Below are 15359 nucleotides of genomic sequence, written 5' to 3' on the forward strand. Positions count from 1 at the left end.
GTTTAAGTTCACCTTTTAATTAGACCACAGTTCATAAATTAATGACCATGAGTTCATAGACAGTCTTAGGTTTTCATTTAAAACGATTGGATCAGTGTTTCAATATTTTACTGTTAAGTATGTTATCAGCTGTGCAGGGACTTTTTTGTCTTGTTTTGTTTTTAAATAAAAATATCCTTCATAAATTTGAGGAAGTTAGCTTGTACTTATAGTTGACTGATAGTCTTATGTCTTTTTTCTTTGAGGTTAATTTGTGCTTTTATTTGCCAATATAACTTAACTACAATGGCTTGCAAACTTTTTTGACCTAAAAAATGCATCTTACATCACAATCCAACCAACACACACGTATATAACTTGTATACATATGTGTATAACTGAAATGAGTTTTGCCAAAAATACCTATCCTAACACTGAATGTTCTTTTTTTTAAGACTTTTTTTTGAGTAGTTTTAGGTTTACAACAAAATTAACAAGAAGGTACAGAAATTTCCCATATACCCCCTTCCCACATACATGCGCAGGTGTTATCAGTATCACTCATCAGGGTGGTGTGTTTCTTTTTTTTACCCTAAACCAAGGATGAACTACATTGACACATCATAATTGCCAAAGTCCACAGTTCACCTAAGGTTCATTCTAATGGAGTAGATAGTATGGTACATTCTGTAGGTTTGGACAAAAGTATACTGACATATATCCATTGTTATAATGTCATACAGAGTATTTTCTCTGCACTAAAAAACTGTACTCTGTGTATTCATCACCCCTCTCCCCCAAACTCCTGGCAGCCACTGGTATTTTGATTGTCTCCATAGTTTTGCCTTTTCCAGAATGGCATATAGTTGGAATCTCTCTCTTTCTTTCTTTTTTTTTTTCTCTTGAAAAGAGAGGTTCAAAGCCTTTATGTTTATGAGACCACTCATGGCCCACCCATTCATGGGCTGGACGGGCTCTAAGTGGCAGGACTTCCCCACTAAATACTGCAGCTTTTCTTCCAATATTGAACCCTGTCCCACTAGTCTTGCCCAGCAGCCACGTGAAGTGCAGGAGGACACATGTAGAGTATTTGTTCATAGGAAGGCCAAAAGTCTTATGCCCATTATCACAGTGAACCCAGATTCCTTTCGGGTGTGATATAAGCAGCTGATAGTTTTATCTTGAATAGAGGTTGGATTTTATCACATGCTGTTTTGTTTACATTTATCGATGTGATCACATGGCTGTTCTCTTTTATTCAGTTAATGTGGTGAATTCTGTTGACTGACCTTTTCAGTGTGAACGCAAACCTTACATTTCTGGGGTAAAGCACACTTGGTCGTGATGTACTTGTATGCATTGCTGTATGCATTTGGCTCATATTTTCCTAAGGATTTTGTGTCTGTGAGAGATATGGGTCTTTAAGTTTCTTTCTCTGTAATATCTTTGTCAGGTTTCAGTATCAGGGTTATGCAGGACTCAAAAGAAGTTAGGAAATGTTCCTTTTTTATATTCTTGGAAAGGATTTCTCTGAGATAGATTATTATTTCTTTCTTAAATGGTGAAGCTAGTTAGACCTGGAATTTTTTTATGGCAAGGTTTTTAAATTATAGTTTTAATTTCTTTATTTGTAGAGTTGTTTTAGATTTTTTATTTCTTGAATTATTTTGGAAAATTATATTTTTTAAAGAATTTGTCCTTTTATCTATGGTGTCAAATTTATTGGCATGAAGCTATTCAAAATGTCTCATATTATCTTTTCTAGTGTCTGTAGGACCTAAATTTCCTCTTTTTAATTCCTGATATTAATAATTTGCGTTTGCTTACTTTTATTTTTTCATAAGTCTTGCTTAGGGCTTATCAAGTTTATTAAGCTTTTCAAAAAACAACTTTTTTGCCTTTATTTATTTTTCTCTACTAATCTGTTTTCTACTTCATTGATTTCTGCTCTTGTTTTTAATTATTTCCTTTTACCTTTGGGATTTAATTTAATCATCTTTTTCTAGCTTCTTGGGTTGGTATCTCAGTTGTTTTTTAAAGCTGCCTTTTAAAAATTTTTTTTTAAATAAATTTATTTATTTATTTTTTGGCTGTGTTGGGTCTTCGTTTCTGTGCGAGGGCTTTCTCGGCGGGAAAGCTTTTGCGGCGAGCGGGGGCTGCTCTTCATCACGCTGCGCGGGCCTCTCATTGTCGCGGCCTCTCCCGTTGCAGAGCACAGGCTCCAGACCTGCAGACTCAGTAGTGTGGCTCACGGGCCTAGTTGTTCCACGGCACGTGGGATCTTCCCAGACCAGGGCTCGAACCCGTGTCCCCTGCATTGGCAGGCAGATTCTTAACCACTGTGCCACCAGGGAAGCCCTAAACCTGCCTTTTAATTCATGCTTTTAAATCTATAATTTCCTTCTTAGCGCTAATTTAGCTGTAGCTAAATTTGACATGTTATTATTATCTTTCCATTCAAAATATATTGTAATTTTTCCTTCTGATTCTTTTATTGACCCATGAGGTTTTTGGAGGTGGATTGCTTAATTTCCAAATATTTGGGGAATTTCTAGTTATCTTTTCGTTATATCTATAAATTGATGTCTAATTCCATTTTACTCTGAAAACATGCTCTCTATGATTTCACTTATTCTTAATTTTTTGAGACTTGTTTCATGCCTCAGGATATGGTCTGTGTTGCTGAATGTTTCTGTTCACCAGTAAAGTTATTAATTTTCTGCATTTGTTGGGTATAGTGTTTCATAAATGTCAGCTAGGTCAAATTGGTTAATAACATTCTTTATTTCATCCCTATTCTTAACTAATTTTTCTGTCTTTTTGTTGTATCAGTTACTGAGAGAGTAGTTTTAAATCTCCAATTCTAATTGTACCTTTGCCCTTTCATCCTTTTACTGTTGACAGTTTTGCTTCATGTATCTTGAAGATATATTATTAGTTGCATACACATTTTGGATTGTTAATGGCCTCTTGACATATGCCCTTCCTTTATCTCTGCTAATAGTCCTTACCTTCACATCTACCTTATCTGGTATTAATGTAACATACAAGCTTTCTAATGCAAGTGTGTCTCTTGTAAACAGTATGAAGTTGGTTCCTGCTTATTTTGGAAAATTGTGATTTTTAAGGAATTGGTTCTCAAAGTGTCAAATTTCTTAGTATAAAGTTGTTTGAAATATTATCATATTATCCTTTTAATTTCTGTAGGACCCTATTTCATTTCTGATATTGGTAATTTGTGTTTCTTAGCTTTCTTTTGCATCAGTCTTGATAGGGATTTGTCAAGGTTATTACACTTTTCTTTTTTAAAAATAATTAATTAGTTAATTTAACTTTTGGCTGTGTTGGGTCTTTGTTGCTGCACGCAGGCTTTCTAGTTGCAGTGAGCAGGGGCTACTCTATCGCGGTGCACAGACTTCTTATTGCAGTGGCTTCTTTTGTGGAGCACGGGCTCTAGGCGCATGGCCTTAAGTAGTTGTTGCACACGGGCTCAGTAGTTGTGGCTCGTGGGCTCTAGAGCGCAGACTCAGTAGTTGTGGCGCACAGGCTTAGTTACTCCATGGCATGTGGGACCTTCCCAGACCGGGGCTCGAACCCATGTCCCCTGCATTGGCAGGCGGATTCTTAACCACTGCACCACCAGGGAAGTCCAAGGTTATTAAACTTCTCAAAGAAACAGCTTTGCATTTGTTGTTTTTCTCTATTGTTCATCTGTTTTCTATCAAATGATAGAGTTTGACAGTCTCTACCTTTAAATTAGAATGTTCAGTACATTTATTTTTTTTATTAATTTTTTAAAAAATTTATTTATTTTTGGCTGCATTGGGTCTTTGCTGCATGTGGGCTTTCTCTAGTTGCAGTGAGCGGAGGCTGCTCTTTGTTGCAATGCGTGGACTTCTCATTGCAGTGGCCTCTCTTGTTGGGGAGCACAGGCTCTAGGCACGCGGGCTTCAGTAGTTGTGGCACGCGGGCTAGGTCATTGTAGCTCACGGGCTTTAAAGCACAGGCTCAGTAGTTGTGACGCACGGGCTTAGTTGCTCCATGGCATGTGGGACCTTCCCAGACCAGGGCTCGAACCCGTGTCCTCTGCATTGGCAGGCGGATTCTTAACCACTGCACCACCAGGGAAGCCCCCATTTATTTTTAATGTATTAAATTGTGTGGTTGAGTTTGAATTTATCATGTAGCCATTTGTTTTTTATTTGCTTCTCCTGTCTTTCTTGCCTTTCTTTCTTTCTGTCTTTCATACCTTTGGATTAATCAAGTAATTTTTAGTGTTTGATTTTTGTCTCCTCTGTTGACTTTTTAGCTGTACTACTTTAACTTTTTTACTCTAGGGATTACACTGTACATAAGTTAATATTATAAATTACAGACCAATACTGTAACACTTCATGTACAAGGTAAGATGTACAAGATACAGTAGCATAATTCTATTTCCCGACTTCCATCCTTTTCTGCTGTTGTCTTATGTTTTACCATTATATGTAAATTCACTGTGTGTGTGTGTATGTATGTATGTATGTGTTTACTTTAAACATTTAAGCAACTTTTAAAGAAATTAATGAAAAAATCATGTTTTATTTTATCCATTCTGGTGTTCATTGCTCCTTCTTGCATGTCCAGGTTTGCATCTAATATCATTTCCCTTCAACCTAGAGAACTTCCTTTAGCGGTTCTTGGGCATCCAGAACTGCTGGCAAAAATATTCTCAGCTTTTGTTTGTCTGAAGTTTTTATCTTGCATTCATTTGTTTAAATGGTATTTTTGCTGGATATAGAATTCTTTTTTTCTTTTTAAAAAACTATTTATTTTTGGTTGCATTGGGTCTTCGTTGCTGCACACGGGCTTTCTCTAGTTGGGTCGAGTGGGGGCTACTCTTCATGGTGGTGTGCAGACTTCTTATTGCAATGGCTTCTCTTGTTGCGGAGCACGGGCTCTAGGCGCGTGGGCTTCAGTAGTTATGGCACGTGGGCTTCAGTAGTTATGGCACACAGGCTCAGTAGTTGTGGCTCGTGGGCTCTAGAGCACAGGTTCAGTAGTTGTGGCACACGGGCTTAGTTGCTCCATGGCATGTGGGATCTTCCCGGACCAGGGATTGAACCCGTGTCCCCTGCATTGGCAGGCTCCTGCACCACCAGGGAAGTCCTGGATACAGAATTCTAGGTTAATAGCTCTTATTGGTTTTTTCAGGACTTTAAAGATGTCATTTTATTATGTTTTGGCTTCCTTTATTTTGGCTGAGAAGCCAGTGTTACTTAAATGTAATGTGTCTTTTTTTTCTGTCTACTTTTAAAATAATCTCTTCATCTTTGGTTTTTAGCAGTTTAATAACAGTGTGTCTCAGTATGGTGTTCTTTGTGTTTATTTGCTTTGTATTTTCTAAGATTTTTTTTTATCTGTGGCTTGAAATCTTTCTTCAGTTTTGGCCATTATATTTTCAATTTGTTTTTATGCCCCATTATCTCTCTCTTCTTCAGAAATTACAGTTACATATATATTGGACCATTCAGTATTTCCTCACTGGTCTTAGATATTCTAGCAGGAGTTTTTTTTTTTCCCCCTCACCCTCAATTTGGATAATTTCCATTGATCTGTCTTCATGTTCATTGATTCTTTCTCCTACTGTATCCAGTCTTCTGTTAAACCCAGCCAATGAATTAATGAATTTTTTCGTTTCAGATATTGTGTTATTCAGCTGTACAATTTTTTCTTAGCTCTTATTTAACGTGCCTGTTTCTCTGCTGAAATTACCCATTTGAACCTACTCTGTACATCCTTTCCTGTAAATTTACATATTTCATTAGCTGTTTACTCTTATAACATCTGGATTATTTCTGGGTCTGTAGTTATTACCTTTTTTTTTCTGTTGTGAATTGACTGTCATCTCTTGGTTATGAATCCCATTGTCCTGTTTCTTTGCATGTCATATACTCTTACATTGCCTACTGGACATTGTGGGTGATGTGTTTTAGAGGCTGTGGATTATGTTACTGCTTTTTAGAAGGTTTATATATTTATTATTTTTGGCTGCATTGGGTCTTCGTTGCTGTGCGTGGGCTTTCTCTAGTTGCAGCGAGTGGGGACTATTCTTTGTTGCGGTGCACAGGCTTCTTGTTGCAGAGGCTTCTCTTGTTGTGGAGCACAGGCTCTAGGCACGTGGGCTCAGTAGCTGTGGCTCATGGGCTCTAGAGTGCAGGCTTAGTAGTTGTGGCTCACGGGCTCAGTTGCTCCGCAGCATGTGGGATCTTCCCGGACCAGGGCTCGAACCCATGTGCCCTGCATTGGCAGGCTGATTCTTAACCATTGCACCACCAGGCAAGTCCTGTGTTATTGTTTCTAAAGGGCTTTTCATTATATTCTAACAGGCCATTAAGTAACTTTGAATCATGTTGATCCTGTGGGAGCTTCATTTGGGGCTTTGGTAGGGTGGATCTGTTGCATTTAGCTGTTAGTCCTAGGGAGCAGCTGTTAGTCTTGGGGCCTGGATGGTCCTCCCTCTTAAGGCAGAGGTTAGCAAACATGGGGAAACTATGGCTTTCTGCCTTTTTTGTACAGCCCCCAGGTAAGAACTGTCTTTATATTTTCAAACAGTTACCTTTAGAAAGGTGCTCAAGTTTGCCTCTTAGCCCACAAAGCCTAAAATACTTACCGTCTGGCCCTTTATAGAAAAGTTTGCCAATCCCTGACCTGAGACATGGCCCTTCTAGGATTTCAGTGGAAAGCCCGAGGTGTTCGTCATATGCCTCTAATTTGGCAGGACTTCAACTCCATGCTCTTTCTTTCTTTTTTCTAATCTATCTTAACTTATTAATCCATTCACAACATGTTTATTTAACTCTATGTTCTTTCTACCCAGCAGCAGGGCGCTAAAATCTCTACTCAGATCTTAAATCTCCCAGCTGTTGCTTTCTGCTCAGTTCCTTGGGTCTCAGGCTGTCCATTTACCATTTAAGACTCAGCCAAGGATTTGAGGAGGATTTGGTAGAGATCTGGGGCTCCGTTATGGGGTTTTCTCCTTCACTTTCTAGGCTCTGTGGCAGTCTCAAATTCTGTTTCCTTAGTCCAGTAAGACTCTTGCCCTTTGCTTGAACTCTCTTCCACCATGCTCTGCTACAAACTGGGAAGTGGTGGGTTAATGCAGGACTCACCTAGCTTGTTTCCCTTTTGAAGGATTATGTTCCCTCCACTTTAGGTCAGCTTTTGCTTACTCTCCAAACAATTGTTTTCATTATTTTGTCTAAAGTTTATAATTTTTAATCAGTGGGGTTAGTCCAATTAAAAGTTCTCTGCCATTACTGGAACCAGACTACACTGAAGTTTGAGGTTTAAGAGTTAATCCTCAACTATCAAACAAAGAAAAGATTCGCTATACAGAAAGTATTCATTATACTCAGAGGTTTCAAATTATTATTTTATTGTACTTAAATTAGCTACAAAACTATATTACCATCTGTTACACACAGTGTTAACAATAATGCCGTTGGGTCATATGCCCTATACCCTTCTGTTTGATTAGAGAGTATACGTTACCATAAATTCTTCCTTTCCAAGAAAAAATGAGAAAATCACTTTTCCGTGTTGATTGATGATCTAAGCAAATGTTACATATACCTCCCAAGTGATTTTCTACATAAAGTAGTTTGTACTGAGAGAAAAGGGGGTGATACAAAGCCACATAGAGATTAGGGAATAAAAGAAGAGTAGAGTAGGGGATGGGGAGGTGGGATAGGCAATGGGGAGAGAAGGTTTTTTTCTTCGTAATCCTTTAGGTGGAGGAACCTGAGAAATGATAGTCTCTGAGATTATGACTTCAGCCTTGCAGTGTTCTGATTTCCTGAGCTAGCCTGTCAGCCTCCGGGACAGACAACACTGAATTTAGTTAATGTAAGCTTATAATTGTGACTATATCCCAGCAGTTTGTCTGAGTCACTAGTTTTGAAATTATCTTCTATGGTACTTCATTGTATAATTGCCTTTGTTTTGTGCTCTGTTTCGATTGCATTAAACATTTCAGAAGTGTTTGTTCTATCTAATCTGTTTCAGTAAAGACTTTTTAAAAACAGCATTACCAGGTATAATTAAAGTATTTTTAAGATTGTGTCATGGCAGCTTTCTCCCTTGGTATAACTGTTAGACTATTTAACAGAAAGCACTCTGGGTTTTATTAAATGTTTTATTATGGCGCAAATGAAATTTTTTTCCCTCGTAGCTGACCAGGCCAAAAAGTTGACGTTAAAATATCTAATCACAGAAAGGAAGGTAAAGATTTTGTAATCATGTCAATGAAATTTTTTTTCATTAACCTAATGTTTGTTTTCTTTTTCTGTATAGTTTTTACAGCTTCATTCTCAGATATTTCTGCTCAGTTCAGATGAAAGTACAGTTAGTCTATTGAAGGACTGTTCTCTCCAGACTGAGTCTGATATACGAAGAAATGATCAACAACTTTTGAAGACACTTACTTCAGAACCCCCAGGATTAAATGATAGACCCTCCTGTCCCCACTGGTTTGATGTAAACGATTCCCAAGTCCAGCCAATTAAGGAAGAGGATATTGAACAGCAATTTCAGGGTAAAGAAAGTGCCTACATGTTGTTTTATCGGAAGTCCCAGTTGCAGAGACCCCCTGAAGGTATGGAAAGATAAATGTCCCTATTTGTTTAAGTCGATCACTTTAGAAGATAAACATTGAATGTTATTTGAAAGTTTACCCTTTTAGAAGGTTTACTCTTGAAACATTTTAAAATATTTTCAAGCTAACTGTAAGAAATATACCAGAAAAAATTCAACATTCTGTCCTTTTATAAAGATTATATATTTCCGGGTTTTTTCCCCTGTAATAGTATGAGGCTGTAGTTAGATTTTCAAAATTGCATTTTCTTGGATCACATCATGTTTCTTGTTGTGTGGGCAGACGTGATTGTCCTCTGCTCAGGCTTCTCTCTGCAGTTTGGCCATGTGTTGTCTTTGAGTTGCAAGTGGCCTTGGTCTTATTTTCATGTGTTCTCTTTTATTTTCCTTTCTTTTTTCCTTTTCCTCAAGGTGATAAGTCTTTAAGCAATTGAAATATCTCTGAAGCCCTCTGTTGAATCTTCTAAGAGAGTTCATACCATGGTGGAGGTTAAACACTGAGACCCACAGTGATAAATTTTTGAATTGAAGCTACTAACATGAATCAGTCTGCAAGACTTTATTTGATCACTTCCCCAAATTTATGCAACTGGGAAAGCTCTTTAGATTGAGACATACCTATGATTAGAGATGAGGATACTGTTCTTAGAGACTGAGCATAGTGATCGTTTTTGTAAAGAATAAGAATAAAGCAGTTACCGATTTGCAGATGAATCAAAGGAAATTAACTCTCTGGATCTGAAACAATTACATAACTGTTCTGTTGACCAGAAGGGGCTTTGTTTTTTTCTGAGGGGAAAAAATATGGTAATCGTTCTGATAAAAATATTGGGGAGCTGAATTCACAGTTACAGAAATATATATCAATTTCTTCAGATGACATATTGTCCTTTTCACTGAACTGAACTTCAGTGTATACATGATTGGAATATGTACTAAGTGACAGTTTTCCAGTTAGCTGAAGATTTGAATAAAGATCTAACCAAAATCTTGATGGACTTTTTTGGGGGATGAATGGATGGAACTTGGCAAAATGATTCTAAAATTTACCTGGGAAGATAAATTAATGAAAATTGAAGAAGGGACTGCTCAAGGAAACTTTACTGTGTCAGTATAAGCATATTTATGGTGCTGTAGCAGTTAAGACAGTGTAGTGCTAGTGCAAAGGGCTGGGCAGACCATTGAGCAGGAAGCCCAGGAGTTGATCTAAGTATTTTTAAGATTTTAATCCATGAAAAGGTAGCTTTTCAGATAAATAGGGGAAAAATGAATTAATAAATACAACTGAGAAGTTGATTAGTTGCTAATCACTTGAATGAGCCATTAGTACAGTCAAGTGATGATATTTATCACTTGCATGAAATTATAGTTCCTTTAATGTTGATGTAAAAAAGGAGCCTTCACATGCATAAAATATAAATATTTTTCTGATCTTAAGGTAGAGAAGACCTTTCTAAGCATAAAAGCAATGAAAAAAAATTGAGGAAAAGTGATGTAAACCTTATTACGTAATACCGAAAGGCAAATGACAAGCTAGTGGAAAACAGCAAAATATACGACAAATTTATTTCCCCATCTGTAGAGTGCTCTTACGTTTATTCCATTGTGCTCAGTGGTAAATTGGGAAAAGGATATAAATAACTAACGTACAAAAGAAGAAATAAGGACAGCCAGTAAACTGCAAAAAAAAAAAAAAAATTCCATCTGGCCCATAACCAAAAAACATGAATCATAACAGCAATGAATGACAACCTTCTTCTTACCAAATCAGATATTTCTGTTAACCTGGTTCTCAACAGTTGGCACTACCTCTGTATTTGGTATGTATATAAAGTAATACAACCAATATGGTTGTATGTACTTAAAAACCTTAAACCAATAATTATACTTCCACAAATTTGTCTTGAAATAATCAGGATCGTGTATACCTATTTATGTTCAAGGATGTTTGCTACCCCCGTTATTTTATAGTAATGACTAACAGAAAATCACCTAAATGTCTACCAGAAAAGGATTGGTTAGATTAATTATGCTATTTATAGAATGGGCTACTATGCAATCATTTAAAGATTTGGAAAAATATTCACAACATATGAAATGAAAAAGCAACTTACATGTTTGTTGACTATACTCCCAGTTGCTTTAAATAAGCGTGGTGTGTGGTGTGTGTGTGTGTGTGTGTGTGTGTGTGTGTGTGTGTGTGTAGACACATTGTATAGAACAGAAAAAAGACCAGAAGTATATAGATCACATTTTAGCAGTATTCCCTAGGAGTGGGATTATAGGTAATATTTATTTATTTTACAAAAAAAATCATTTCCAGAACTTTCACAGTGACCAATTATTACATTTGTTATCAAGAAGAAAACAGCAGGTGTTCTTTTTAAAAAGTATATTTAGAAAGAGTTGAAAACATGGAATTCTCTAGCTTGGCTTAAAGAACTGTTTACCTTTCATATGTTTTAATGTTTTCAATTTGAAGATGGGAAAACTGAGATCCAGAGAAAATTCATGTTCACACAGGCAGTAGAAGCTTTCCTAGCTCCCAGCGAGGTCCTTTCTAGTTTTCTGTGCTACCTCTTCAGCAACCAGTTTTTATGTAGTCAGCACAAGTTAATGGAAAATTTTGTTCACAGCTCGAGCTAACCCAAGGTACAGGGTTCCATGTCATTTGCTGAATGAAATGGATGCCGCCAACATTGAACTACAAATAAAAAGGTAATTTTAAATTACTTTTAGAGTTTGAATAGTTTTTCTGGGGAACGAGGATCTAACTTAGGTCTTAAGTATTCAGTAATGAAAATTAAAGAGGAAAAAAAGTCAACTGTTTAATGCCGGTATCCTTTTATTAGCTGCTGAATTTTTATACTGAGAGTATCTTTTACTTTGAAATTACCCAGTGAGAGTGAATGAAATAATGACAAATGGCCATCGCTAAGTAGAGATTGAAGCCTAAGAAAACTAGAGAAATCTGTGAGCACGTAGTTGTGCTGAATGAATTGTGTCCTGGCCTGTCAGGTTATTCCCTCGGCACAGAGCCCATCGTGAAAATTTGCCCTCATGTGTAAGTGGTTTGTGAAGAACTAGCCCGTAGTGACATCAGACCAGAGGTGGGCAAATGGGAGGAAATGTGGAGTCTACAGACTGTTTGGCTTAATGTCAATCTTGGGCAAAAGCCTACAATGGATTATTAAAGGGATGGTTTGTGAGAACTTGATGATCTGAACATTCTCTTTTGAGGTCTAACCTTGGACCATGAAGAACTGGTTCTTTGCTCTCTGGGTCGGTGGGGTACTGGATTAGGGAAATGGATGTTCCCATGGTCTCCTTGTGGACCTGAGGGGCTGATTACATAGCAGGGATGTGTTCAACATTTTTATCATTGATTTGAAGCTGAGGAAAAAAAATAGGTAGATTGAATGGCAAATTAAGATCAGAGGAGATCTCAACAAAAATCAAGACACTAAAAATATAAAAATTTAACAGAGTAGAATATCTTAAGTGTGAAAGATAACCAACTTGCCTGAGTGGTGTGGATTAGCAGTTGGTATTAAAAACAAAAACAGCCTATGGGGTTTTAGTCAGCGAGCACTAAGCTTTTTAATGTGGTCATGGAAAAGCTCATGCTGTCTTTGACCACATTCACAGAATTGTGCCTGAGGTACCTGAATGGTGGCTATAGCTTCATCCAACTCTCCGTTGGTGGGGCTGCCTGAAGTGTTTTTGGTGCCGTGCTTCACAGCAGCTGAATGGGTTCAGAAAAGTGTAGCAAGCGCCCGGCTGCTGCTGAGGCCATTTGACTTGGAAAGAGCAGACTCCAGGGATCATGAGGCTGACTTCAGATAGTTTATAGGAGAGTCTGTGGGGTCTAGTTGAAGCAAGGAGAAAATAGAAGTTGTAAATCTAGCACTTACCACAGTTATAGGAAGATGTTTCCAGCATTTTGTTCATAATTATAATCTCAGTATTGGACGAGTTCAAGTGTCAGTATTTGTTCAGAGTAACACTGCACAGTGTGCATTAAAACCATCTTCCTTGGAATTCACCGTGGCAGAGCTATTGAGAAACTAAACTGAGTTATTTTGGAGCATGGAAGAAAAGGATGTTAATTATAATTACTTAGGTGGAGTGGAGAACTTCTTTATATTGTAAATCAAATATTTTTGGTTTGAGATGAAACAGTATCTGCTGTAAAAACATGACATTTATGTATTTTTTATGCCTCTTTAAAGGGCAGAATGTGATTCTACAAACAATAATTTTGAATTGCATCTCCACCTCGGCCCTTATTATCATTTCTTCAATGGGGCTCTGCACCCAGTGGTCTCTCAAACAGAAAGCATGTGGGATTTGACGTTTGATAAAAGAAAAACTTTAGGAGATCTTCGACAATCAATATTTCAGGTAATTTAGCCTCACTTACTCTTAATAGACATTCAGGTCTGTCTTAAGCGGGATTCTCCTTTTCAAACTCCTGTTTAGGATACAACTATTTATTTTTCACAGCTGCTTAGGAAAATCCTACATCTACCACTTCCATAGAGGGATGGTCCACATGTTCTCCCCTCACTTGTAAGTCTCTTAGGGAGGCTTTTCTGCACAATCAAGACTCAAGAGTCCTGCCAGCAGGTTTTCAGGGGAGAATCAAGCCTGGTATATTTAATCTGGGGGAGAGAAAGAGTATAAGGTTGTCTCTTTTGGGAAAAATAAATGAAAGAGAATTGTCTTTTAAAAGGAGTAAAAAGATAGATAATTACGTTGCCTAAAACCAAGAGCTACTAAACAAATAAAAGCAACTAACTTTTCTACCTTTCAGTGTAGAATGACATTTATTAATAAGATTCCTAAGTGAAGGAAAATGTCTACTGGTCTATAGTAAAAGCAAACATCGTTGTAATCATTGTCTCTAAATTATTTATCCCGTCGTGTTTTAACGACGACGACAACAGTGCTCTTTATTTTACTTAAAATGTTTTCATATAAATTCTATCATTTGATTCTTTAACCTCATGAGGGCAAGATAACCCCATTTTAAAGATGAGGAAATTGTGATTTAAAGAGATCTAATGGCTTGCCCAGGGTCAGACATCTAGTTAGCAGTAGAACTAGGACTCCAGCCCTGGTCTCCCTACTCTTTCTTTCCTCTTAATTATACTTCACTCCACACTACTTCCTGATAGAGGAAAAGGGAAATAGAAAATGTGAGCTTCCCCCCCACCCAGAATTAAGTGAATTTTCTGAAAAACTGTATCATTTACCAAAATTATTAGCTTTCTTTTGATTTTCCTCTTGTACAGAGAAAAGCAGGCCAATTTCTTCTTTAACTTTAGTTGATTTGAATATTTAAATGTTGGATCAGGATCAAAATTTCTAAAATTATCTAGTACTTCTGAACTTTTCCACTAAAAGTTTATTTCTGAGCCAATCCTGGCAGTGACGATATAGGTGGACTTGGAGATTTGGCCCTGCCTAGGGTAGCGTTTCAAGTGGAAAAGACCTTGGTCACCTTTACAAGGTTTAGATTTCATGCCAGTCTGCTTTTTGATGGTTTAAGTGCACATCTCTGCCAGTGGCACATCTTAGAATTAAGCCACTGGCAAGAGGCAGAGAGACTGACAGTTAAGTAATCATGTGTAAGTATGAAATTTCTTTTTAAGAGAACTATCTTGTGATATTGTGGAGAGGGACTAAATAGGACTGACCTTTATTGGTGACATTGTTTTGGTGAGGTTACCACAGTCCCCAGAGTCTTGGAGCTGGAAACTTAAAAAACAAATCCCTGGTAATCTACTAAATAAACTGGTAATGCTACTTTTTAAATTTACAGTGGGAGACATTCCTTTCAAGAAACAAGAGTATTCGTGTGTGCTGCTCTTCCCTGAGCAGTACTGATTAAACACGTCAGTTTTGCTCTTTTGGACCAGGATTCCTGGGCTGGCACACTGATCATTTTGCCTTCTGATAAAAGTGATCTTCCCATAAATTAAGTAGAAATGGTTGTTGTTTAGATGGTCATTGTGCTCTTTGTGTATGTCAGGGTTCTTCAGTCACTAATGGATGTGAGATTAACCATCTTTGGCTTTGACTGATTTAACATTGAAACATGTCTGCTTTCCTCATTTTTGGTGCAGGATGGGGATTGTCGTGTTCATTTTCTTGTTCCCTGTGTCAGCTACATAAGTAAATTGGCACAGTGCTCTTCTTACTTAACCTGGAAAAGTGATCTATGTGTGATTTTTCATTGTTCTCTTTTCTTTCATTCATATTCTGCAGCTGTTAGAATTTTGGGAAGGAGATATGGTTCTTAGTGTTGCAAAGTTTGTACCAGCAGGACTTCATGTTTACCAGACACTTGATGGTAAGAGAAATGTTAAAACACAGCAACTTATTGTGTATATATACATTTTGTGGGGCTCATCTGTACGTTTTGTGGGGCTCATCTGAGACTTTCTGCTCTTGGCCAGTCTTTCCCCTACATACTACTATTCTTAGCTATGCAGGTTCTCATCACATTGGTTTTAACAAATAATATATTTAGTTTTTCATATTTAATAAAACAATTTATTTAGTTTATAATGTATCCAATATACGTAATGTGTGAAATTTTGCTAACATGGAAATGTTTTGTATTTTCTGAAATTAAGGCTACTTCTCTACCTAAACAAATTTTTTCTTAAAGGCTTTGGAAATTTTTTTATATTACCCCAAACTTCTGAGCAAAATGGTTTGAAACCATTTAAATCTTG

At 37.2% G+C, this 15359-nt stretch overlaps 1 protein-coding gene and 1 non-coding gene across 20 annotated transcripts in view; one reads left to right on the forward strand and one right to left on the reverse strand.

Moving 5' to 3' along the window:
• Positions 1–15359, forward strand: part of USP40 (ubiquitin specific peptidase 40) — a 91896-nt gene that overhangs the window by 26220 nt on the left and 50317 nt on the right. For all 19 annotated transcript variants that reach the window (XM_033859499.2, XM_033859502.2, XM_033859501.2 and 16 more), the window contains 4 exons: positions 8314–8614; positions 11250–11331; positions 12846–13017; positions 14887–14971. In XM_033859499.2, coding sequence (XP_033715390.1) covers positions 8314–8614; positions 11250–11331; positions 12846–13017; positions 14887–14971 — 640 coding nt within the window. The remainder of the gene's footprint in view (positions 1–8313; positions 8615–11249; positions 11332–12845; positions 13018–14886; positions 14972–15359) is intronic.
• LOC117313082 (small nucleolar RNA SNORA11) lies at positions 1057–1190 on the reverse strand. Its single transcript, XR_004527545.1, has one exon. It is a non-coding gene; the product is annotated as a small nucleolar RNA SNORA11 (small nucleolar RNA).

Source organism: Tursiops truncatus, chromosome 7, assembly GCF_011762595.2.
Source record: "Tursiops truncatus isolate mTurTru1 chromosome 7, mTurTru1.mat.Y, whole genome shotgun sequence".
NCBI classification, from domain to species: domain Eukaryota; kingdom Metazoa; phylum Chordata; class Mammalia; order Artiodactyla; family Delphinidae; genus Tursiops; species Tursiops truncatus.